At 40.3% G+C, this 21,135-nt stretch overlaps 21 protein-coding genes across 21 annotated transcripts; 10 read left to right on the forward strand and 11 right to left on the reverse strand.

The window, feature by feature from the left end:
- Window positions 1–51: 51 nt before the first annotated feature.
- On the forward strand, window positions 52–533 carry LOC116649815 (histone H2B). The gene has a single exon (XM_032432954.2). The coding sequence runs from the start codon at window positions 106–108 to the stop codon at window positions 475–477; it is 372 nt and encodes a 123-aa protein (XP_032288845.1). The 5' UTR covers window positions 52–105; the 3' UTR covers window positions 478–533.
- A 443-nt stretch (window positions 534–976) lies between these two features.
- LOC138910941 (histone H3) lies at window positions 977–1,489 on the reverse strand. Its single transcript, XM_070207242.1, has one exon. The coding sequence runs from the start codon at window positions 1,436–1,438 to the stop codon at window positions 1,028–1,030; it is 411 nt and encodes a 136-aa protein (XP_070063343.1). The 5' UTR covers window positions 1,439–1,489; the 3' UTR covers window positions 977–1,027.
- Window positions 1,490–1,680: 191 nt separating this feature from the next.
- On the forward strand, window positions 1,681–2,091 carry LOC116649826 (histone H4). The gene has a single exon (XM_032432972.2). The coding sequence runs from the start codon at window positions 1,737–1,739 to the stop codon at window positions 2,046–2,048; it is 312 nt and encodes a 103-aa protein (XP_032288863.1). The 5' UTR covers window positions 1,681–1,736; the 3' UTR covers window positions 2,049–2,091.
- Window positions 2,092–2,783: 692 nt separating this feature from the next.
- LOC116649804 (histone H2A) lies at window positions 2,784–3,286 on the reverse strand. The gene has a single exon (XM_032432935.2). The coding sequence runs from the start codon at window positions 3,228–3,230 to the stop codon at window positions 2,856–2,858; it is 375 nt and encodes a 124-aa protein (XP_032288826.1). The 5' UTR covers window positions 3,231–3,286; the 3' UTR covers window positions 2,784–2,855.
- A 134-nt stretch (window positions 3,287–3,420) lies between these two features.
- On the forward strand, window positions 3,421–3,902 carry LOC116649816 (histone H2B). The gene has a single exon (XM_032432955.2). The coding sequence runs from the start codon at window positions 3,475–3,477 to the stop codon at window positions 3,844–3,846; it is 372 nt and encodes a 123-aa protein (XP_032288846.1). The 5' UTR covers window positions 3,421–3,474; the 3' UTR covers window positions 3,847–3,902.
- Window positions 3,903–4,345: 443 nt separating this feature from the next.
- LOC116649837 (histone H3) lies at window positions 4,346–4,858 on the reverse strand. The gene has a single exon (XM_032432993.2). It carries the CDS (start codon window positions 4,805–4,807, stop codon window positions 4,397–4,399), a length of 411 nt encoding a protein of 136 aa, XP_032288884.2. The 5' UTR covers window positions 4,808–4,858; the 3' UTR covers window positions 4,346–4,396.
- A 190-nt stretch (window positions 4,859–5,048) lies between these two features.
- On the forward strand, window positions 5,049–5,460 carry LOC116649825 (histone H4). Its single transcript, XM_032432970.2, has one exon. The coding sequence runs from the start codon at window positions 5,106–5,108 to the stop codon at window positions 5,415–5,417; it is 312 nt and encodes a 103-aa protein (XP_032288861.1). The 5' UTR covers window positions 5,049–5,105; the 3' UTR covers window positions 5,418–5,460.
- A 694-nt stretch (window positions 5,461–6,154) lies between these two features.
- Window positions 6,155–6,657, reverse strand: LOC116649802 (histone H2A). The gene has a single exon (XM_032432933.2). The coding sequence runs from the start codon at window positions 6,599–6,601 to the stop codon at window positions 6,227–6,229; it is 375 nt and encodes a 124-aa protein (XP_032288824.1). The 5' UTR covers window positions 6,602–6,657; the 3' UTR covers window positions 6,155–6,226.
- A 134-nt stretch (window positions 6,658–6,791) lies between these two features.
- On the forward strand, window positions 6,792–7,273 carry LOC116649817 (histone H2B). The gene has a single exon (XM_032432956.2). It carries the CDS (start codon window positions 6,846–6,848, stop codon window positions 7,215–7,217), a length of 372 nt encoding a protein of 123 aa, XP_032288847.1. The 5' UTR covers window positions 6,792–6,845; the 3' UTR covers window positions 7,218–7,273.
- Window positions 7,274–7,716: 443 nt separating this feature from the next.
- Window positions 7,717–8,229, reverse strand: LOC6636963 (histone H3). The gene has a single exon (XM_070207435.1). The coding sequence runs from the start codon at window positions 8,176–8,178 to the stop codon at window positions 7,768–7,770; it is 411 nt and encodes a 136-aa protein (XP_070063536.1). The 5' UTR covers window positions 8,179–8,229; the 3' UTR covers window positions 7,717–7,767.
- Window positions 8,230–8,435: 206 nt separating this feature from the next.
- Window positions 8,436–8,834, forward strand: LOC116649823 (histone H4). Its single transcript, XM_032432968.2, has one exon. The coding sequence runs from the start codon at window positions 8,477–8,479 to the stop codon at window positions 8,786–8,788; it is 312 nt and encodes a 103-aa protein (XP_032288859.1). The 5' UTR covers window positions 8,436–8,476; the 3' UTR covers window positions 8,789–8,834.
- A 691-nt stretch (window positions 8,835–9,525) lies between these two features.
- On the reverse strand, window positions 9,526–10,028 carry LOC116649808 (histone H2A). Its single transcript, XM_032432943.2, has one exon. The coding sequence runs from the start codon at window positions 9,970–9,972 to the stop codon at window positions 9,598–9,600; it is 375 nt and encodes a 124-aa protein (XP_032288834.1). The 5' UTR covers window positions 9,973–10,028; the 3' UTR covers window positions 9,526–9,597.
- A 134-nt stretch (window positions 10,029–10,162) lies between these two features.
- Window positions 10,163–10,646, forward strand: LOC116649821 (histone H2B). Its single transcript, XM_032432963.2, has one exon. The coding sequence runs from the start codon at window positions 10,217–10,219 to the stop codon at window positions 10,586–10,588; it is 372 nt and encodes a 123-aa protein (XP_032288854.1). The 5' UTR covers window positions 10,163–10,216; the 3' UTR covers window positions 10,589–10,646.
- Window positions 10,647–11,067: 421 nt separating this feature from the next.
- On the reverse strand, window positions 11,068–11,939 carry LOC6630109 (histone H1.3). Its single transcript, XM_002053066.4, has one exon. It carries the CDS (start codon window positions 11,894–11,896, stop codon window positions 11,144–11,146), a length of 753 nt encoding a protein of 250 aa, XP_002053102.1. The 5' UTR covers window positions 11,897–11,939; the 3' UTR covers window positions 11,068–11,143.
- Window positions 11,940–13,129: 1,190 nt separating this feature from the next.
- LOC138910846 (histone H3) lies at window positions 13,130–13,540 on the reverse strand. The gene has a single exon (XM_070207583.1). The coding sequence runs from the start codon at window positions 13,538–13,540 to the stop codon at window positions 13,130–13,132; it is 411 nt and encodes a 136-aa protein (XP_070063684.1).
- Window positions 13,541–13,769: 229 nt separating this feature from the next.
- LOC6636962 (histone H4) lies at window positions 13,770–14,203 on the forward strand. The gene has a single exon (XM_002060373.4). The coding sequence runs from the start codon at window positions 13,839–13,841 to the stop codon at window positions 14,148–14,150; it is 312 nt and encodes a 103-aa protein (XP_002060409.1). The 5' UTR covers window positions 13,770–13,838; the 3' UTR covers window positions 14,151–14,203.
- Window positions 14,204–15,379: 1,176 nt separating this feature from the next.
- LOC6637072 (histone H2A) lies at window positions 15,380–15,882 on the reverse strand. Its single transcript, XM_002060451.4, has one exon. The coding sequence runs from the start codon at window positions 15,828–15,830 to the stop codon at window positions 15,456–15,458; it is 375 nt and encodes a 124-aa protein (XP_002060487.1). The 5' UTR covers window positions 15,831–15,882; the 3' UTR covers window positions 15,380–15,455.
- Window positions 15,883–16,041: 159 nt separating this feature from the next.
- Window positions 16,042–16,503, forward strand: LOC26530621 (histone H2B). The gene has a single exon (XM_015168109.3). The coding sequence runs from the start codon at window positions 16,076–16,078 to the stop codon at window positions 16,445–16,447; it is 372 nt and encodes a 123-aa protein (XP_015023595.2). The 5' UTR covers window positions 16,042–16,075; the 3' UTR covers window positions 16,448–16,503.
- A 493-nt stretch (window positions 16,504–16,996) lies between these two features.
- Window positions 16,997–17,407, reverse strand: LOC138910986 (histone H3). Its single transcript, XM_070207588.1, has one exon. The coding sequence runs from the start codon at window positions 17,405–17,407 to the stop codon at window positions 16,997–16,999; it is 411 nt and encodes a 136-aa protein (XP_070063689.1).
- Window positions 17,408–17,705: 298 nt separating this feature from the next.
- LOC116649831 (histone H4) lies at window positions 17,706–18,017 on the forward strand. The gene has a single exon (XM_032432979.2). It carries the CDS (start codon window positions 17,706–17,708, stop codon window positions 18,015–18,017), a length of 312 nt encoding a protein of 103 aa, XP_032288870.1.
- Window positions 18,018–20,574: 2,557 nt separating this feature from the next.
- On the reverse strand, window positions 20,575–21,077 carry LOC6637059 (histone H2A). The gene has a single exon (XM_002060439.4). The coding sequence runs from the start codon at window positions 21,023–21,025 to the stop codon at window positions 20,651–20,653; it is 375 nt and encodes a 124-aa protein (XP_002060475.1). The 5' UTR covers window positions 21,026–21,077; the 3' UTR covers window positions 20,575–20,650.
- Between the last annotated feature and the right edge of the window lie 58 nt (window positions 21,078–21,135).

Here is a 21,135-nt window from a genome sequence, read left to right on the forward strand (position 1 = left end):
TGTTAACATGAAAGCGTCGTTCGAAAAAAGTATAAATGCTAAGCAACTGTAGGGTGTCTGTCAAACATTTGTGGAGTGAATTAAAGTGAACGTTTGTGAATAATAATGCCGCCGAAAACAAGTGGGAAGGCAGCCAAAAAGGCTGGTAAGGCTCAGAAAAACATTACCAAGAATGACAAGAAGAAGAAGCGCAAGAGGAAGGAAAGCTACGCTATCTACATTTACAAAGTGCTCAAGCAGGTCCACCCTGACACCGGCATTTCGTCAAAGGCGATGAGCATAATGAACAGCTTTGTTAACGACATTTTCGAGCGTATTGCTGCCGAGGCCTCCCGTTTGGCTCACTACAACAAACGCTCGACTATTACCAGTCGGGAAATCCAAACCGCAGTACGTCTTTTGCTGCCCGGCGAATTGGCCAAGCACGCTGTCAGTGAGGGAACAAAAGCAGTTACAAAGTACACCAGCTCCAAGTAAAATTCAGCTAGATGTGCATTGTACGGGAAGCAAACAAAAGCAAAAGGCCCTTTTCAGGGCCACAAATCTCTTTTTCAAGGAATTAAAAATATTTTTAAATATCAGAATATTGTCCATATATAGATACATATTTCAGAAAATTAACATAGTAATCAAACAGTCGTCATCCTTATGAAATAAAAAAGATAACTAAATATCTGTTGGCTACAGCAGTGGATCAGTATTCCATACTATCCCGACTAGTAATATTTTTTGCAAATATCCAATAGCTCTTTTTTGCTATTCTAGCTGAAAATGTCTCAATAGGCAAACGCGTACAGTTTTTTTCGAGCATGATACTGCAAGTGAAATTCGGTGAGATAGAAAATATGTAATTTGTTTTTAGATTATTCCTATCACAGTGTTGTCTTTTTTGGTATGATGGACAGATTTTTGTACATTAAATTCAAGATGTATATAGGAAAATATCAATCTCTTTGTTTAAAATATTTTGTGGTCCTGAAAAGGACCGATTTTTTTTTTATATTTATGTATTAGAGACGAGGTAGACTTAAGCGCGCTCCCCACGAATACGTCTGGCCAGTTGAATGTCCTTGGGCATGATGGTGACACGCTTAGCGTGGATAGCACACAAATTTGTATCTTCGAATAGGCCAACTAGATAGGCTTCGCTAGCTTCCTGCAAGGCCATCACAGCCGAGCTCTGGAAACGTAAGTCGGTCTTGAAGTCTTGAGCAATTTCGCGTACTAAACGCTGGAACGGCAACTTGCGAATAAGCAGTTCTGTGCTCTTCTGGTAGCGACGAATTTCACGCAGGGCAACAGTGCCTGGCCTATAGCGATGAGGTTTCTTCACACCACCAGTTGCTGGAGCACTTTTACGTGCTGCCTTAGTAGCTAACTGTTTCCGAGGGGCCTTTCCTCCAGTTGATTTACGAGCAGTTTGCTTAGTACGAGCCATCTTTCTTTCACAATTCCAACTTCACACTGTCACTGTTAAAAACACAATAATCGTGCGTCTCGTTTGTGTATCGCTTATATAGAAAATGAGTGATAAGTTAGAAAGAGAACGATATATTCGCTGTTCGTCGCTTTGCCGATTATGTTACGAGGGTAGGGTGTGAGCGAGATGGAAATATTCTTGTACTCTTTCGAGTTTTGGATATTTTTGGTATAAATATAAGCGCTGCCCGAAGAGCTAGCATTAGTACCTCAGTGACATTCGTGGTGTTAAGTTAAATAAAAATATAAAGTGAAGAATGACTGGTCGTGGTAAAGGTGGCAAAGGCTTGGGTAAAGGCGGCGCCAAACGTCATCGCAAAGTGTTGCGTGATAATATCCAGGGCATCACGAAACCAGCTATCCGGCGTTTAGCTCGACGTGGTGGCGTAAAACGTATTTCTGGTCTTATTTATGAGGAAACTCGCGGTGTTCTAAAGGTTTTCTTGGAGAATGTCATCCGTGATGCGGTCACATACACCGAACACGCTAAGAGGAAGACAGTCACAGCCATGGATGTTGTTTATGCGCTGAAAAGACAAGGCCGTACCCTGTACGGTTTTGGCGGTTAAAAAGAAAATGTAGAATTTATGTTGACACAATCGGTCCTTTTCAGGACCACCAATCCATTTTATTAAAAGAGATCAAAAACATTTAATTCAATTTAAATCAACCAGAATCACCGATCTTCGTTTGTTTGACATATTTTGTGCTTGTTTTGAATCTATCACAAACGTAAGACAATATTGCACAAATTTATTGACTAGCACACGATGACTGTACTTTTGACCTCTAGGATGTACCTTATATTATTGAATCGATTTTTGTTACCTTAGTGAATAAAAAGATAATCTCTTTTTTAACATTTTGGGTTGTCCTGAAAAGGACGCTTGGTTTCGACTATTTACAAATGTATACGCTGTGTTTTTTTTAGTTTAGTGAACCATCAAATTATGCCTTCTTTTCAGTCTTCTTGGGCAACAGAACTGCTTGGATTTTGGGTAAAACCGCCCTGGGCAATGGTCAAGCTGTCAAACGTTTCTTCATCTAAGAATAAACTTCTCCCGACACTGCTCCAGCAATCGACCAGAATCACGGATCTTCGTTTGTTTCACATATTTTGTGCTTGTTTCTTAACTATCACCAACGTAAGACAACCGCATTCGATATGAAAATATTGCACATTTTTATTGACTAGTCGATGACTGTACTTTTGAGCTCTGACAAGCAAGTACTTTGTATTATTGAGTCGATTTCGGATACCTTATTGAATGAAAATATAATCTTTTTGACATTTTTGGTCGTCCTGAAAAGGACGTTTGGTTTCGAGTATTTACAAATGTATACGCTGTTTTTTTTTTGTTTAGTGAACTAGCAAATTATGCCTTCTTTTCAGTCTTCTTGGGCAACAGAACTGCTTGGATGTTGGGCAAAACACCGCCCTGGGCAATGGTGACGCCCGAAAGCAGTTTGTTTAACTCCTCATCGTTACGAATGGCCAATTGCAAATGGCGAGGGATAATTCTGGTTTTCTTGTTGTCGCGTGCAGCATTGCCAGCCAACTCCAAAACTTCAGCGGCCAAATATTCCATAACGGCAGCCAAGTAGACAGGAGCACCGGCACCTACACGTTCAGCATAGTTGCCCTTACGAAGGAGGCGGTGAATACGACCAACGGGAAACTGAAGACCAGCACGGTTAGAACGCGACTTTGCCTTTCCCTTCACTTTTCCACCTTTACCGCGACCAGACATTTTCTTATTTTCTTTATTTCACTGTTTCACTGCTAGCACACAAATATCGAATGTTATTGACATCAAACCTCACGACTATTGTATTTATACTTTTTTCAACTAACCACTTCTTCAGTTTAGAGTAGAGAGTTGAACGGGCTGTTAACATGAAAGCGTCGTTCGAAAAAAGTATAAATGCTAAGCAACTGTAGGGTGTCTGTCAAACATTTGTGGAGTGAATTAAAGTGAACGTTTGTGAATAATAATGCCGCCGAAAACAAGTGGGAAGGCAGCCAAAAAGGCTGGTAAGGCTCAGAAAAACATTACCAAGAATGACAAGAAGAAGAAGCGCAAGAGGAAGGAAAGCTACGCTATCTACATTTACAAAGTGCTCAAGCAGGTCCACCCTGACACCGGCATTTCGTCAAAGGCGATGAGCATAATGAACAGCTTTGTTAACGACATTTTCGAGCGTATTGCTGCCGAGGCCTCCCGTTTGGCTCACTACAACAAACGCTCGACTATTACCAGTCGGGAAATCCAAACCGCAGTACGTCTTTTGCTGCCCGGCGAATTGGCCAAGCACGCTGTCAGTGAGGGAACAAAAGCAGTTACAAAGTACACCAGCTCCAAGTAAAATTCAGCTAGATGTGCATTGTACGGGAAGCAAACAAAAGCAAAAGGCCCTTTTCAGGGCCACAAATCTCTTTTTCAAGGAATTAAAAATATTTTTAAATATCAGAATATTGTCCATATATAGATACATATTTCAGAAAATTAACATAGTAATCAAACAGTCGTCATCCTTATGAAATAAAAAAGATAACTAAATATCTGTTGGCTACAGCAGTGGATCAGTATTCCATACTATCCCGACTAGTAATATTTTTTGCAAATATCCAATAGCTCTTTTTTGCTATTCTAGCTGAAAATGTCTCAATAGGCAAACGCGTACAGTTTTTTTCGAGCATGATACTGCAAGTGAAATTCGGTGAGATAGAAAATATGTAATTTGTTTTTAGATTATTCCTATCACAGTGTTGTCTTTTTTGGTATGATGGACAGATTTTTGTACATTAAATTCAAGATGTATATAGGAAAATATCAATCTCTTTGTTTAAAATATTTTGTGGTCCTGAAAAGGACCGATTTTTTTTTTATATTTATGTATTAGAGACGAGGTAGACTTAAGCGCGCTCCCCACGAATACGTCTGGCCAGTTGAATGTCCTTGGGCATGATGGTGACACGCTTAGCGTGGATAGCACACAAATTTGTATCTTCGAATAGGCCAACTAGATAGGCTTCGCTAGCTTCCTGCAAGGCCATCACAGCCGAGCTCTGGAAACGTAAGTCGGTCTTGAAGTCTTGAGCAATTTCGCGCACTAAACGCTGGAACGGCAACTTGCGAATAAGCAGTTCCGTGCTCTTCTGGTAGCGACGAATTTCACGCAGGGCAACAGTGCCTGGCCTATAGCGATGAGGTTTCTTCACACCACCAGTTGCTGGAGCACTTTTACGTGCTGCCTTAGTAGCTAACTGTTTCCGAGGGGCCTTTCCTCCAGTTGATTTACGAGCAGTTTGCTTAGTACGAGCCATCTTTCTTTCACAATTCCAACTTCACACTGTCACTGTTAAAAACACAATAATCGTGCGTCTCGTTTGTGTATCGCTTATATAGAAAATGAGTGATAAGTTAGAAAGAGAACGATATATTCGCTGTTCGTCGCTTTGCCGATTATGTTACGAGGGTAGGGTGTGAGCGAGATGGAAATATTCTTGTACTCTTTCGAGTTTTGGATATTTTTGGTATAAATATAAGCGCTGCCCGAAGAGCTAGCATTAGTACCTCAGTGACATTCGTGGTGTTAAGTTAAATAAAAATATAAAGTGAAGAATGACTGGTCGTGGTAAAGGTGGCAAAGGCTTGGGTAAAGGCGGCGCCAAACGTCATCGCAAAGTGTTGCGTGATAATATCCAGGGCATCACGAAACCAGCTATCCGGCGTTTAGCTCGTCGTGGTGGCGTAAAACGTATTTCTGGTCTTATTTATGAGGAAACTCGCGGTGTTCTAAAGGTTTTCTTGGAGAATGTCATCCGTGATGCGGTCACATACACCGAACACGCTAAGAGGAAGACAGTCACAGCCATGGATGTTGTTTATGCGCTGAAAAGACAAGGCCGTACCCTGTACGGTTTTGGCGGTTAAAAAGAAAATGTAGAATTTATGTTGACACAATCGGTCCTTTTCAGGACCACCAATCCATTTTATTAAAAGAGATCAAAAACATTTAATTCAATTTAAATCAACCAGAATCACCGATCTTCGTTTGTTTGACATATTTTGTGCTTGTTTTGAATCTATCACAAACGTAAGACAATATTGCACAAATTTATTGACTAGCACACGATGACTGTACTTTTGACCTCTAGGATGTACCTTATATTATTGAATCGATTTTTGTTACCTTAGTGAATAAAAAGATAATCTCTTTTTTAACATTTTGGGTTGTCCTGAAAAGGACGCTTGGTTTCGACTATTTACAAATGTATACGCTGTGTTTTTTTTAGTTTAGTGAACCATCAAATTATGCCTTCTTTTCAGTCTTCTTGGGCAACAGAACTGCTTGGATTTTGGGTAAAACACCGCCCTGGGCAATGGTCAAGCTGTCAAACGTTTCTTCATCTAAGAATAAACTTCTCCCGACACTGCTCCAGCAATCGACCAGAATCACGGATCTTCGTTTGTTTCACATATTTTGTGCTTGTTTCTTAACTATCACCAACGTAAGACAACCGCATTCGATATGAAAATATTGCACATTTTTATTGACTAGTCGATGACTGTACTTTTGAGCTCTGACAAGCAAGTACTTTGTATTATTGAGTCGATTTCGGATACCTTATTGAATGAAAATTCAATCTTTTTGACATTTTTGGTCGTCCTGAAAAGGACGTTTGGTTTCGAGTATTTACAAATGTATACGCTGTTTTTTTTTTGTTTAGTGAACTAGCAAATTATGCCTTCTTTTCAGTCTTCTTGGGCAACAGAACTGCTTGGATGTTGGGCAAAACACCGCCCTGGGCAATGGTGACGCCCGAAAGCAGTTTGTTTAACTCCTCATCGTTACGAATGGCCAATTGCAAATGGCGAGGGATAATTCTGGTTTTCTTGTTGTCGCGTGCAGCATTGCCAGCCAACTCCAAAACTTCAGCGGCCAAATATTCCATAACGGCAGCCAAGTAGACAGGAGCACCGGCACCTACACGTTCAGCATAGTTGCCCTTACGAAGGAGGCGGTGAATACGACCAACGGGAAACTGAAGACCAGCACGGTTAGAACGCGACTTTGCCTTTCCCTTCACTTTTCCACCTTTACCGCGACCAGACATTTTCTTATTTTCTTTATTTCACTGTTTCACTGCTAGCACACAAATATCGAATGTTATTGACATCAAACCTCACGACTATTGTATTTATACTTTTTTCAACTAACCACTTCTTCAGTTTAGAGTAGAGAGTTGAACGGGCTGTTAACATGAAAGCGTCGTTCGAAAAAAGTATAAATGCTAAGCAACTGTAGGGTGTCTGTCAAACATTTGTGGAGTGAATTAAAGTGAACGTTTGTGAATAATAATGCCGCCGAAAACAAGTGGGAAGGCAGCCAAAAAGGCTGGTAAGGCTCAGAAAAACATTACCAAGAATGACAAGAAGAAGAAGCGCAAGAGGAAGGAAAGCTACGCTATCTACATTTACAAAGTGCTCAAGCAGGTCCACCCTGACACCGGCATTTCGTCAAAGGCGATGAGCATAATGAACAGCTTTGTTAACGACATTTTCGAGCGTATTGCTGCCGAGGCCTCCCGTTTGGCTCACTACAACAAACGCTCGACTATTACCAGTCGGGAAATCCAAACCGCAGTACGTCTTTTGCTGCCCGGCGAATTGGCCAAGCACGCTGTCAGTGAGGGAACAAAAGCAGTTACAAAGTACACCAGCTCCAAGTAAAATTCAGCTAGATGTGCATTGTACGGGAAGCAAACAAAAGCAAAAGGCCCTTTTCAGGGCCACAAATCTCTTTTTCAAGGAATTAAAAATATTTTTAAATATCAGAATATTGTCCATATATAGATACATATTTCAGAAAATTAACATAGTAATCAAACAGTCGTCATCCTTATGAAATAAAAAAGATAACTAAATATCTGTTGGCTACAGCAGTGGATCAGTATTCCATACTATCCCGACTAGTAATATTTTTTGCAAATATCCAATAGCTCTTTTTTGCTATTCTAGCTGAAAATGTCTCAATAGGCAAACGCGTACAGTTTTTTTCGAGCATGATACTGCAAGTGAAATTCGGTGAGATAGAAAATATGTAATTTGTTTTTAGATTATTCCTATCACAGTGTTGTCTTTTTTGGTATGATGGACAGATTTTTGTACATTAAATTCAAGATGTATATAGGAAAATATCAATCTCTTTGTTTAAAATATTTTGTGGTCCTGAAAAGGACCGATTTTTTTTTTATATTTATGTATTAGAGACGAGGTAGACTTAAGCGCGCTCCCCACGAATACGTCTGGCCAGTTGAATGTCCTTGGGCATGATGGTGACACGCTTAGCGTGGATAGCACACAAATTTGTATCTTCGAATAGGCCAACTAGATAGGCTTCGCTAGCTTCCTGCAAGGCCATCACAGCCGAGCTCTGGAAACGTAAGTCGGTCTTGAAGTCTTGAGCAATTTCGCGTACTAAACGCTGGAACGGCAACTTGCGAATAAGCAGTTCCGTGCTCTTCTGGTAGCGACGAATTTCACGCAGGGCAACAGTGCCTGGCCTATAGCGATGAGGTTTCTTCACACCACCAGTTGCTGGAGCACTTTTACGTGCTGCCTTAGTAGCTAACTGTTTCCGAGGGGCCTTTCCTCCAGTTGATTTACGAGCAGTTTGCTTAGTACGAGCCATCTTTCTTTCACAATTCCAACTTCACACTGTCACTGTTAAAAACACAATAATCGTGCGTCTCGTTTGTGTATCGCTTATATAGAAAATGAGTGATAAGTTAGAAAGAGAACGATATATTCGCTGTTCGTCGCTTTGCCGATTATGTTACGAGGGTAGGGTGTGAGCGAGATGGAAATATTCTTGTACTCTTTCGAGTTTTGGATATTTTTGGTATAAATATAAGCGCTGCCCGAAGAGCTAGCATTAGTACCTCAGTGACATTCGTGTTGTTAAGTTAAATAAAAATATAAAGTGAAGAATGACTGGTCGTGGTAAAGGTGGCAAAGGCTTGGGTAAAGGCGGCGCCAAACGTCATCGCAAAGTGTTGCGTGATAATATCCAGGGCATCACGAAACCAGCTATCCGGCGTTTAGCTCGTCGTGGTGGCGTAAAACGTATTTCTGGTCTTATTTATGAGGAAACTCGTGGTGTTCTAAAAGTTTTCTTGGAAAATGTTATCCGTGATGCGGTCACATACACCGAACACGCTAAGAGGAAGACAGTCACAGCCATGGATGTCGTATATGCGCTGAAAAGACAAGGCCGTACCCTGTACGGTTTTGGCGGTTAAAAAGAAAATGTAGAATTTATGTTGACACAATCGGTCCTTTTCAGGACCACCAATCCATTTTATTAAAAGAGATCAAAAACATTTAATTCAATTTAAATCAACCAGAATCACCGATCTTCGTTTGTTTGACATATTTTGTGCTTGTTTTGAATCTATCACAAACGTAAGACAATATTGCACAAATTTATTGACTAGCACACGATGACTGTACTTTTGACCTCTAGGATGTACCTTATATTATTGAATCGATTTTTGTTACCTTAGTGAATAAAAAGATAATCTCTTTTTTAACATTTTGGGTTGTCCTGAAAAGGACGCTTGGTTTCGACTATTTACAAATGTATACGCTGTGTTTTTTTTAGTTAAGTGAACTATCAAATTATGCCTTCTTTTCAGTCTTCTTGGGCAACAGAACTGCTTGGATTTTGGGTAAAACACCGCCCTGGGCAATGGTCAAGCTGTCAAACGTTTCTTCATCTAAGAATAAACTTCTCCCGACACTGCTCCAGCAATCGACCAGAATCACGGATCTTCGTTTGTTTCACATATTTTGTGCTTGTTTCTTAACTATCACCAACGTAAGACAACCGCATTCGATATGAAAATATTGCACATTTTTATTGACTAGTCGATGACTGTACTTTTGAGCTCTGACAAGCAAGTACTTTGTATTATTGAGTCGATTTCGGATACCTTATTGAATGAAAATATAATCTTTTTGACATTTTTGGTCGTCCTGAAAAGGACGTTTGGTTTCGAGTATTTACAAATGTATACGCTGTTTTTTTTTTGTTTAGTGAACTAGCAAATTATGCCTTCTTTTCAGTCTTCTTGGGCAACAGAACTGCTTGGATGTTGGGCAAAACACCGCCCTGGGCAATGGTGACGCCCGAAAGCAGTTTGTTTAACTCCTCATCGTTACGAATGGCCAATTGCAAATGGCGAGGGATAATTCTGGTTTTCTTGTTGTCGCGTGCAGCATTGCCAGCCAACTCCAAAACTTCAGCGGCCAAATATTCCATAACGGCAGCCAAGTAGACAGGAGCACCGGCACCTACACGTTCAGCATAGTTGCCCTTACGAAGGAGGCGGTGAATACGACCAACGGGAAACTGAAGACCAGCACGGTTAGAACGCGACTTTGCCTTTCCCTTCACTTTTCCACCTTTACCGCGACCAGACATTTTCTTATTTTCTTTATTTCACTGTTTCACTGCTAGCACACAAATATCGAATGTTATTGACATCAAACCTCACGACTATTGTATTTATACTTTTTTCAACTAACCACTTCTTCAGTTTAGAGTAGAGAGTTGAACGGGCTGTTAACATGAAAGCGTCGTTCGAAAAAAGTATAAATGCTAAGCAACTGTAGGGTGTCTGTCAAACATTTGTGGAGTGAATTAAAGTGAACGTTTGTGAATAATAATGCCGCCGAAAACAAGTGGGAAGGCAGCCAAAAAGGCTGGTAAGGCTCAGAAAAACATTACCAAGAATGACAAGAAGAAGAAGCGCAAGAGGAAGGAAAGCTACGCTATCTACATTTACAAAGTGCTCAAGCAGGTCCACCCTGACACCGGCATTTCGTCAAAGGCGATGAGCATAATGAACAGCTTTGTTAACGACATTTTCGAGCGTATTGCTGCCGAGGCCTCCCGTTTGGCTCACTACAACAAACGCTCGACTATTACCAGTCGGGAAATCCAAACCGCAGTACGTCTTTTGCTGCCCGGCGAATTGGCCAAGCACGCTGTCAGTGAGGGAACAAAAGCAGTTACAAAGTACACCAGCTCCAAGTAAAATCCAGCTAGATGTGCATTGTACGGGAAGCAAACAAAAGCAAAAGGCCCTTTTCAGGGCCACAAATCTCTTTTTCAAGGAATTAAAAATATTTTTAAATATCAGAATAATATCTCATATGAATGTAAGCGTTCTTAAAACTTTTCTATTATTTTAAATATTAGACCCGAAATTTACACATTACACATTTCGTCTATGCGATCTTTTGGGGGTGTTTAGATTGGATGAATATATTTCTTATAGGCAAGCGGCAAGTAATTTGATCAATACTTTTTTATAACAATGTTTTATTTTGCGGTGGAATGAATAAGGAAGGAAGGTATGAAGTACGTAATTTATTTATATGATATTTACAATTATAAGTTGAGAAGTCCAATCGGACTTAAGGCAGCGTATATGAGTAGACATGGCATTTATTATATTTGCTGATATAGACAAAAAGAAAAATTCTTTCTCTTAGAAAATCGTATTTGTAGCCCTTAAAAGGGCTTTGTAGGAAAACAAATTTCATTATTAGAAATTTGCATATGCTGACAAGCAGTTAGCAATTTCAAATTATTTCTTCGTTGCAGATGCAGTCTTCGCTTTTGGCTTCTTGACAGCAGTTTTCTTGGGGGTCGTAGCCGACACGACTTTTTTCGGTTTAGCACTTGTGGTCTTAGGTTTAGGGGTCTTTGGCTTTGTTGCGCTTGACTTAGCCTTTGCTGTTGTAGGCTTGGCCTTTATGGTTCCCGTTTTCTTCGCATCCTTAGCCTTTTCTTTGTCAGCCTTCTTTTTCTCAACATTTTTTTTGGCTGCTGCGGATTTTGATAGCTTTTTATCAGCGGCACCCGCTGCTTTCTTCGTGGTAGACGTACTACTCTTCCTTTTAGTTGCTGCTGCCGCCGAAGCATTTACCTTCTTGGTTTTCTTCTCGACAGCGGAGGCCTTTGGCTTGGCATCCTTGTTAGCGGATGCAGATAGTTTAAACGAACCAGAGGCACCCTTGCCCTTTGTTTGGATCAGCTTTCCATTCGCAACTGCATTCTTAAGGTACTTTTTAATGAACGGGGCTAGCTTCTGGGCATCGCACTTGTATGTAGCACCGATATATTTTTTAATTGCCAGAAGGGATGAGCCACCACGTTCCTTCAAATTTTTAATCGATGCATCTACCATTTGCTGAGTTGGTGGGTGCGATGGCGGAGCTGCTGTTGACTTCTTTGATTTTGGTGTGGCTGCTGCCTTTTTAGTAGACACCTTTTTCTCGCCTGAGGCTGCTTGGGCAATCACAGGAGATGCGGACGTTGCAACTGCAGAATCAGACATTTCGTGCGCTTTACTTTACTTTTGTTAACTGAAAACACTATTTTGGTGTGAAAACACAAATATACCAGGTCACCCGTTTGAGTGAGAATCGAGGAGGAGGGCTGAACGAGAATGTTTTTGGTATTGAACGTTTGTTACTCAATGCGTCGTCATTACATACTTGTTAAATGGTCGTTTACAAAAGTATATACTTGGAAATCGTTCTTAATGTAAATTGGAATGGTTTGTTTAATATTCAAACAATACAATATAAATTATTTAGTGTATTTAACATGATTTTATGATTTTTAATTGCCTGTCAAAGTTCAACTTTGAGTCTTGGCGAAAAAGGTTATCGAGCAAAAAACACGATTATTATTAAAAATATAATGAAACTTGAAATATTTTTCATCTAAATACAATATTTAAACAATTCTTTAATCAAATTCAACTATTAATTTAAATATATCTTAAGTCTACTACTTTAAATATCTATTTAACATAACCCTTAGCTGTTAGAAACATGCCTGTTTACAATGAAATCAATATAAAAACGCTTCAGACAAATCTTATTTTGTCTTTAACAGTTAATATAAATTTAAGAAATTTAATATAAAAAAAAAGGAAATGGAAGATTATTCCACTTAGTAACACAAATTGTTATTATACTTGAAATTTAATTAATAAAATATCATGCGAAATCCATATGACATTTCTGTGTACCGAAACATCCATCAGACTCTTAGTTGATTTATTTTTGAAATTCAGAAATTATCTATTGGAGCACAATTGATTGATGAAAAATGACGTTTATTTACGGTGATGAGGCCCAAACCAAATGCTGTATACAGCTATTCAGAAAATCATCTATACATATACATATATGGAATATAATGAAGGAATTTTCGGTTAAACCCAAAATATGTATGTGGATTTACCATTAAGATACATTGAGATAAATCCAATATTGTAATGCCCTGTTTGTTTATTGTCACATTGTATAAAGCTTTTTAATAAGATGATTTATTTGGCGACCTATCAATTTCATAATTGTTTCTTTGACTGGCTCGATGTCCGAGGTTTTTTTATTCCAGACAATATGAAAATCCAGTTTTGTTTTAAATTTTTACTTAGTATATTGATATTTAATTTAATATATTGATACGAAAATAAGAATCTCCTTGTTTAAAATATTTTGTGGTCCTGAAAAGGACCGATTTTTTTTTATATTTATGTATTAGAGACGAGGTAGACTTAAGCGCGCTCCCCACGAATACGTCTGGCCAGTTGAATGTCCTTGGGCATGATGGTGACACGCTTAGCGTGGATAGCACACAAATTTGTATCTTCGAATAGGCCAACTAGATAGGCTTCGCTAGCTTCCTGCAAGGCCATCACAGCCGAGCTCTGGAAACGTAAGTCGGTCTTGAAGTCTTGAGCAATTTCGCGTACTAAACGCTGGAACGGCAACTTGCGAATAAGCAGTTCCGTGCTCTTCTGGTAGCGACGAATTTCACGCAGGGCAACAGTGCCTGGCCTATAGCGATGAGGTTTCTTCACACCACCAGTTGCTGGAGCACTTTTACGTGCTGCCTTAGTAGCTAACTGTTTCCGAGGGGCCTTTCCTCCAGTTGATTTACGAGCAGTTTGCTTAGTACGAGCCATCTTTCTTTCACAATTCCAACTTCACACTGTCACTGTTAAAAACACAATAATCGTGCGTCTCGTTTGTGTATCGCTTATATAGAAAATGAGTGATAAGTTAGAAAGAGAACGATATATTCGCTGTTCGCTGTTTTGTCGAATATGTTACAAGGGTAGTATGTGAGCGAGATGGAAATATGTTTTCACTCGCTCGTCTTTTTGATTTTTTGGTATAAATATAAGCGCTGCCCGAAGAGCTAGCATTAGTATCTCTGTGACATTCGTGGTGTAAAGTGAAGTAAAAAAAAGAAAGTGAAAAATGACTGGTCGTGGTAAAGGTGGCAAAGGCTTGGGTAAAGGAGGCGCCAAACGTCATCGCAAAGTGTTGCGTGATAATATCCAGGGCATCACGAAACCAGCTATCCGGCGTTTAGCTCGTCGTGGTGGCGTAAAACGTATTTCTGGTCTTATTTATGAGGAAACTCGTGGTGTTCTAAAAGTTTTCTTGGAAAATGTCATCCGTGATGCGGTCACATACACTGAGCACGCCAAGAGGAAGACAGTCACAGCCATGGATGTTGTTTATGCGCTGAAAAGACAAGGCCGTACCCTGTACGGTTTTGGCGGTTAATAAGAAAATATTGAATTTATGTTGACACAATCGGTCCTTTTCAGGACCACCAATCCGTTTCATTAAGAGATAAAAAATATAAATTATTCAACACTAACGAAACGTGATGCTGTCAAGCGTCTCCATCTCAGATTCCGAGATCGACCGTGATCACAGATGTTCGTTTTTTAAACCCTGAACCCATTAAAAATGGACACAAGGGTATATTGTATTTGTGCAAAATCCAAATGTATGTAACAGGCAGAAGGAAGCATCTCCGACCCCATAAAGTATATATATTCTTGATCAGCATCAATAGCCGAGTCGATCTAGCCATGTCAGTCTGTCCGTCCGTCCATATGTATGAACGCAAGGATCTCAGAACATATAAGAGCTATAGACTTGACATTTTAGATGTAGGTGCTCCTAGTGCCTGCGCAGATCGAGTCGGTGCGAAAATGGAAACATTTTCGATGGAGATATGACGTTCCAAAACGACAGAACTCCACGCGGAGATATGACCTTCCAAATTATCACGATTTTTTTCAAAATCGAGGTCGGTGCGAAAATCGAAACTTTTTCGATGATTATACCCTGAGCCCATTAAAAATGGGTATAAGGGTATATTGTACTTGTGGAAAATCCAAATTTATGTAACAGGCAGAAGGAAGCATCTCTGACCCCATAAAGTATATATACTCTTGATCAGCATCAATAGCCGAGTCGATCTAGCCATGTCCGTCTGCCTGTCCGTCCGTCTGTCCGTATGTATGAACGCAAGGATCTGAGAACCTATAAGAGCTTGAGAAATTTTAGATGTAGGTGCTCCTAGTGCCCGCGGAGATCGAGTTTGTTTCCGATAATCGATAACTTACTCCGTTTCCAAGCCAATCGATATCCTGTATTTTGGGGAATTTTGGTAAATAATAAGAGCTAGAGTCCCCAAACTTGACATGTAGCTTCGAAAATAGAACATAAATATGCATTTGATGTTGGAAGAAGAGTGTTCAGGGTGTCCTTTAGTCGGGAGCTCCCGACTAGAACCTCTTACTTGTCTTACATATTTATTTTGTGCTTGTTTTTAATCTATCACAAACAAACAACCACCGCATTGGATAAGGCAATATTGCACATTTTTATTGACTAGTACGGTGAATGTACTTTTAAGCTCTAGAATGTAGTTTGTATTGAATCGATTTCGGATACCTTATTGAATGAAAATATAATCTCTTTTTTAACATTTTTGGTCGTCCTGAAAAGGACGGTTGGTTTCGACTATTTACAAATGTATACGCTGTCTTTTTTTTAGTTTAGTGAACCATCAAATTATGCCTTCTTTTCAGTCTTCTTGGGCAACAGAACTGCTTGGATGTTGGGCAAAACACCGCCCTGGGCAATGGTGACGCCCGAAAGCAGTTTGTTTAACTCCTCATCGTTACGAATGGCCAATTGCAAATGGCGAGGGATAATTCTAGTTTTCTTGTTGTCGCGTGCAGCATTGCCAGCCAACTCCAAAACTTCAGCGGCCAAATATTCCATAACGGCAGCCAAGTAAACAGGAGCACCGGCACCAACACGTTCAGCATAGTTGCCCTTACGAAGGAGGCGGTGAATACGACCAACGGGAAACTGAAGACCAGCACGGTTAGAACGCGACTTTGCCTTTCCCTTCACTTTTCCACCTTTACCGCGACCAGACATTTTCTTATTTTCTTTATTTCACTGTTTCACTGCTAGCACACAAATATCGAAAGTTTCTGAGATCTACCCACATGACCACTATATTTATACTTTTTTCAACTACCTTCTTCTTCAGCTTAGGGTTGCTAGTTGAACGTGATATAAACATGAAAGCGTCGCTCGAAAAATAGTATAAATGCTAAGCAACTGTAGGGTGCCTGTCAAACATTTGTGGAGTGAATTAAAGTGAACGTTTGTGAATAATAATGCCGCCGAAAACAAGTGGGAAGGCAGCCAAAAAGGCTGGTAAGGCTCAGAAAAACATTACCAAGAATGACAAGAAGAAGAAGCGCAAGAGGAAGGAAAGCTACGCTATCTACATTTACAAAGTGCTCAAGCAGGTCCACCCTGACACCGGCATTTCGTCAAAGGCGATGAGCATAATGAACAGCTTTGTTAACGACATTTTCGAGCGTATTGCTGCCGAGGCCTCCCGTTTGGCTCACTACAACAAACGCTCGACTATTACCAGTCGGGAAATCCAAACCGCAGTACGTCTTTTGCTGCCCGGCGAATTGGCCAAGCACGCTGTCAGTGAGGGAACAAAAGCAGTTACAAAGTACACCAGCTCCAAGTAAAATTCAGCTAGATGTGCATTGTACGGGAAGCAAACAAAAGCAAAAGGCCCTTTTCAGGGCCACAAATCTCTTTTTCAAGGAATTAAAAATATTTTTAAATATCAGAATATTGTCCATATATAGATACATATTTCAGAAAATTAACATAGTAATCAAACAGTCGTCATCCTTATGAAATAAAAAAGATAACTAAATATCCGTTGGCTACAGCAGTGGATCAGTATTCCATACTATCCCGACTAATAATATTTTTTGCAAATATCCAATAGCTCTTTTTTGCTATTCTAGCTGAAAATGTCTCAATAGGCAAACGCGTACAGTTTTTCCGAGCATGATACTGCAAGTGAAATTCGGTGAGATAGAAAATATGTAATTTGTTTTTAGATTATTCCTATCACAGTGTTGTCTTTTTTGGTATGATGGACAGATTTTTGTACATTAAATTCAAGATGTATATAGGAAAATATCAATCTCTTTGTTTAAAATATTTTGTGGTCCTGAAAAGGACCGATTTTTTTTTTATATTTATGTATTAGAGACGAGGTAGACTTAAGCGCGCTCCCCACGAATACGTCTGGCCAGTTGAATGTCCTTGGGCATGATGGTGACACGCTTAGCGTGGATAGCACACAAATTTGTATCTTCGAATAGGCCAACTAGATAGGCTTCGCTAGCTTCCTGCAAGGCCATCACAGCCGAGCTCTGGAAACGTAAGTCGGTCTTGAAGTCTTGAGCAATTTCGCGTACTAAACGCTGGAACGGCAACTTGCGAATAAGCAGTTCTGTGCTCTTCTGGTAGCGACGAATTTCACGCAGGGCAACAGTGCCTGGCCTATAGCGATGAGGTTTCTTCACACCACCAGTTGCTGGAGCACTTTTACGTGCTGCCTTAGTAGCTAACTGTTTCCGAGGGGCCTTTCCTCCAGTTGATTTACGAGCAGTTTGCTTAGTACGAGCCATCTTTCTTTCACAATTCCAACTTCACACTGTCACTGTTAAAAACACAATAATCGTGCGTCTCGTTTGTGTATCGCTTATATAGAAAATGAGTGATAAGTTAGAAAGAGATCGATATATTCGCTGTTCGCTGTTTTGTCGAATATGTTACAAGGGTAGTATGTGAGCGAGATGGAAATATGTTTTCACTCGCTCGTCTTTTTGATTTTTTGGTATAAATATAAGCGCTGCCCGAAGAGCTAGCATTAGTATCTCTGTGACATTCGTGGTGTAAAGTGAAGTAAAAAAAAGAAAGTGAAAAATGACTGGTCGTGGTAAAGGTGGCAAAGGCTTGGGTAAAGGAGGCGCCAAACGTCATCGCAAAGTGTTGCGTGATAATATCCAGGGCATCACGAAACCAGCTATCCGGCGTTTAGCTCGTCGTGGTGGCGTAAAACGTATTTCTGGTCTTATTTATGAGGAAACTCGTGGTGTTCTAAAAGTTTTCTTGGAAAATGTCATCCGTGATGCGGTCACATACACTGAGCACGCCAAGAGGAAGACAGTCACAGCCATGGATGTTGTTTATGCGCTGAAAAGACAAGGCCGTACCCTGTACGGTTTTGGCGGTTAATAAGAAAATATTGAATTTATGTTGACACAATCGGTCCTTTTCAGGACCACCAATCCGTTTCATTAAGAGATAAAAAATATTATTTATTCAACACTAACGAAACGTGATGCTGTCAAGCGTCTCCATCTCAGATTCTGAGATCGACCGTGATCACAGATGTTCGTTTTTTAAACCCTGAACCCATTAAAAATGGACACATGGGTATATTGTATTTGTGCAAAATCCAAATGTATGTAACAGGCAGAAGGAAGCATCTCCGACCCCATAAAGTATATATATTCTTGATCAGCATCAATAGCCGAGTCGATCTAGCCATGTCAGTCTGTCCGTCCGTCCATATGTATGAACGCAAGGATCTCAGAACATATAAGAGCTATAGACTTGACATTTTAGATGTAGGTGCTCCTAGTGCCTGCGCAGATCGAGTCGGTGCGAAAATGGAAACATTTTCGATGGAGATATGACGTTCCAAAACGACAGAACTCCACGCGGAGATATGACCTTCCAAATTATCACGATTTTTTTCAAAATCGAGATCGGTGCGAAAATCGAAACTTTTTCGATGGAGATATGACGTTCCAAAACGATATAACTCCGCGCGGATATGATATGACCTTCCAAATCATCACGTTTTTTTCAAAATCGAGGTCGGTGCGAAAGTCGAAACTTTTTCGATGATTTTTTTTTTAATATCTCGGGTAATTCCAAAACGACATAACTCCGCGCGGAGATATGACGTTCCAAAACGACATAACTCCCCGCGGATATGATATGAACTTCCAAATCATCACGTTCTTTTTTTTCAAAATCGAGGTCGGTGCGAAAGTCGAAACTTTTTCGATGATTTTTTTTTGAATAACTCGGGTAATAGCCCCGCGCGGAGATATGACGTTCTAAAACGACATAACTCCGCGCGGAGATATGACATTCCAAAACGACATAACTCCCCGCGGATATGATATGACCTTCCAAATCATCACGTTCTTTTTTTTTCAAAATCGAGGTCGGTGCGAAAGTCGAAACTTTTTCGATAATTTTTTTTTTTGATATCTCGGGTAATAGCCCCGCGCGGAGATATGACGTTCCAAAACGACATAACTCCGCGCGGAGATATGACGTTCCAAAACGACATAACTCCGCGCGGAGATATGACGTTCCAAAACGACATAACTCCGCGCGGAGATATGACGTTCCAAAACGACATAACTCCGCGCGGAGATATGACGTTCCAAAACGACATAACTCCCCGCGGATATGATATGACCTTCCAAATCATCACGTTCTTTTTTTTTCAAAATCGAGGTCGGTGCGAAAGTCGAAACTTTTTGGATGATTTTTTTTTTAATATTTTGGGTAATAGCCCCGCGCGGAGATATGACGTTCCAAAACGACATAACTCCGCGCGGAGATATGACGTTCCAAAACGACATAACTCCGCGCGGAGATATGACGTTCCAAAACGACATAACTCCGCGCGGAGATATGACGTTCCAAAACGACATAACTCCCCGCGGATATGATATGACCTTCCAAATCATCACGTTCTTATTTTTCAAAATCGAGGTCGGTGCGAAAGTCGAAACTTTTTCGATGATTTTTTTTTGAATATCTCGGGTAATAGCCCCGCGCGGAGATATGACGTTCCAAAACAACATAACTCCGCGCGGAGATATGACGTTCCAAAACGACATAACTCCGCGCGGTGATATGGCCTTCCAAATCATCACGATTTTTTTCAAAATCGAGGTCGGTGCGAAAATCGAAACTTTTTCGATGGATATATGACGTTCCAAAGCGACATAACTCCCCGCGGATATGATATGACCTTCCAAATCATCACGTTTTTTTTGTTTCAAAATCGAGGTCGGGGCGAAAATCGAAACTTTTTCGATGATTATACCCTGAGCCCATTAAAAATGGGTATAAGGGTATATTGTACTTGTGGAAAATCCAAATTTATGTAACAGGCAGAAGGAAGCATCTCTGACCCCATAAAGTATATATACTCTTGATCAGCATCAATAGCCGAGTCGATCTAGCCATGTCCGTCTGCCTGTCCGTCCGTCTGTCCGTATGTATGAACGCAAGGATCTGAGAACCTATAAGAGCTTGAGAAATTTTAGATGTAGGTGCTCCTAGTGCCCGCGGAGATCGAGTTTGTTTCCGATAATCGATAACTTACTCCGTTTCCAAGCCAATCGATATCCTGTATTTTGGGGAATTTTGGTAAATAATAAGAGCTAGAGTCCCCAAACTTGACATGTAGCTTCGAAAATAGAACATAAATATGCATTTGATGTTGGAAGAAGAGTGTTCAGGGTGTCCTTTAGTCGGGAGCTCCCGACTAGAACCTCTTACTTGTCTTACATATTTATTTTGTGCTTGTTTTTAATCTATCACAAACAAACAACCACCGCATTGGATAAGGCAATATTGCACATTTTTATTGACTAGTACGGTGAATGTACTTTTAAGCTCTAGTTTGTAGTTTGTATTGAATCGATTTCGGATACCTTATTGAATGAAAATATAATCTCTTTTTTAACATTTTTGGTCGTCCTGAAAAGGACGGTTGGTTTCGACTATTTACAAATGTATACGCTGTCTTTTTTTTAGTTTAGTGAACTATCAAATTATGCCTTCTTTTCAGTCTTCTTGGGCAACAGAACTGCTTGGATGTTGGGCAAAACACCGCCCTGGGCAATGGTGACGCCCGAAAGCAGTTTGTTTAACTCCTCATCGTTACGAATGGCCAATTGCAAATGGCGAGGGATAATTCTAGTTTTCTTGTTGTCGCGTGCAGCATTGCCAGCCAACTCCAAAACTTCAGCGGCCAAATATTCCATAACGGCAGCCAAGTAAACAGGAGCACCGGCACCAACACGTTCAGCATAGTTGCCCTTACGAAGGAGGCGGTGAATACGACCAACGGGAAACTGAAGACCAGCACGGTTAGAACGCGACTTTGCCTTTCCCTTCACTTTTCCACCTTTACCGCGACCAGACATTTTCTTATTTTCTTTATTTCACTGTTTCACTGCTAGCACACAAATATCGAAAGTTTCTGAGATCTACCCACATGACCACTATATTTATACTTTTTTCAACTACCTTCTTC

This window comes from Drosophila virilis, chromosome 2 (assembly GCF_030788295.1).
Source record: "Drosophila virilis strain 15010-1051.87 chromosome 2, Dvir_AGI_RSII-ME, whole genome shotgun sequence".
Taxonomy (NCBI): Eukaryota; Metazoa; Arthropoda; class Insecta; order Diptera; family Drosophilidae; genus Drosophila; species Drosophila virilis.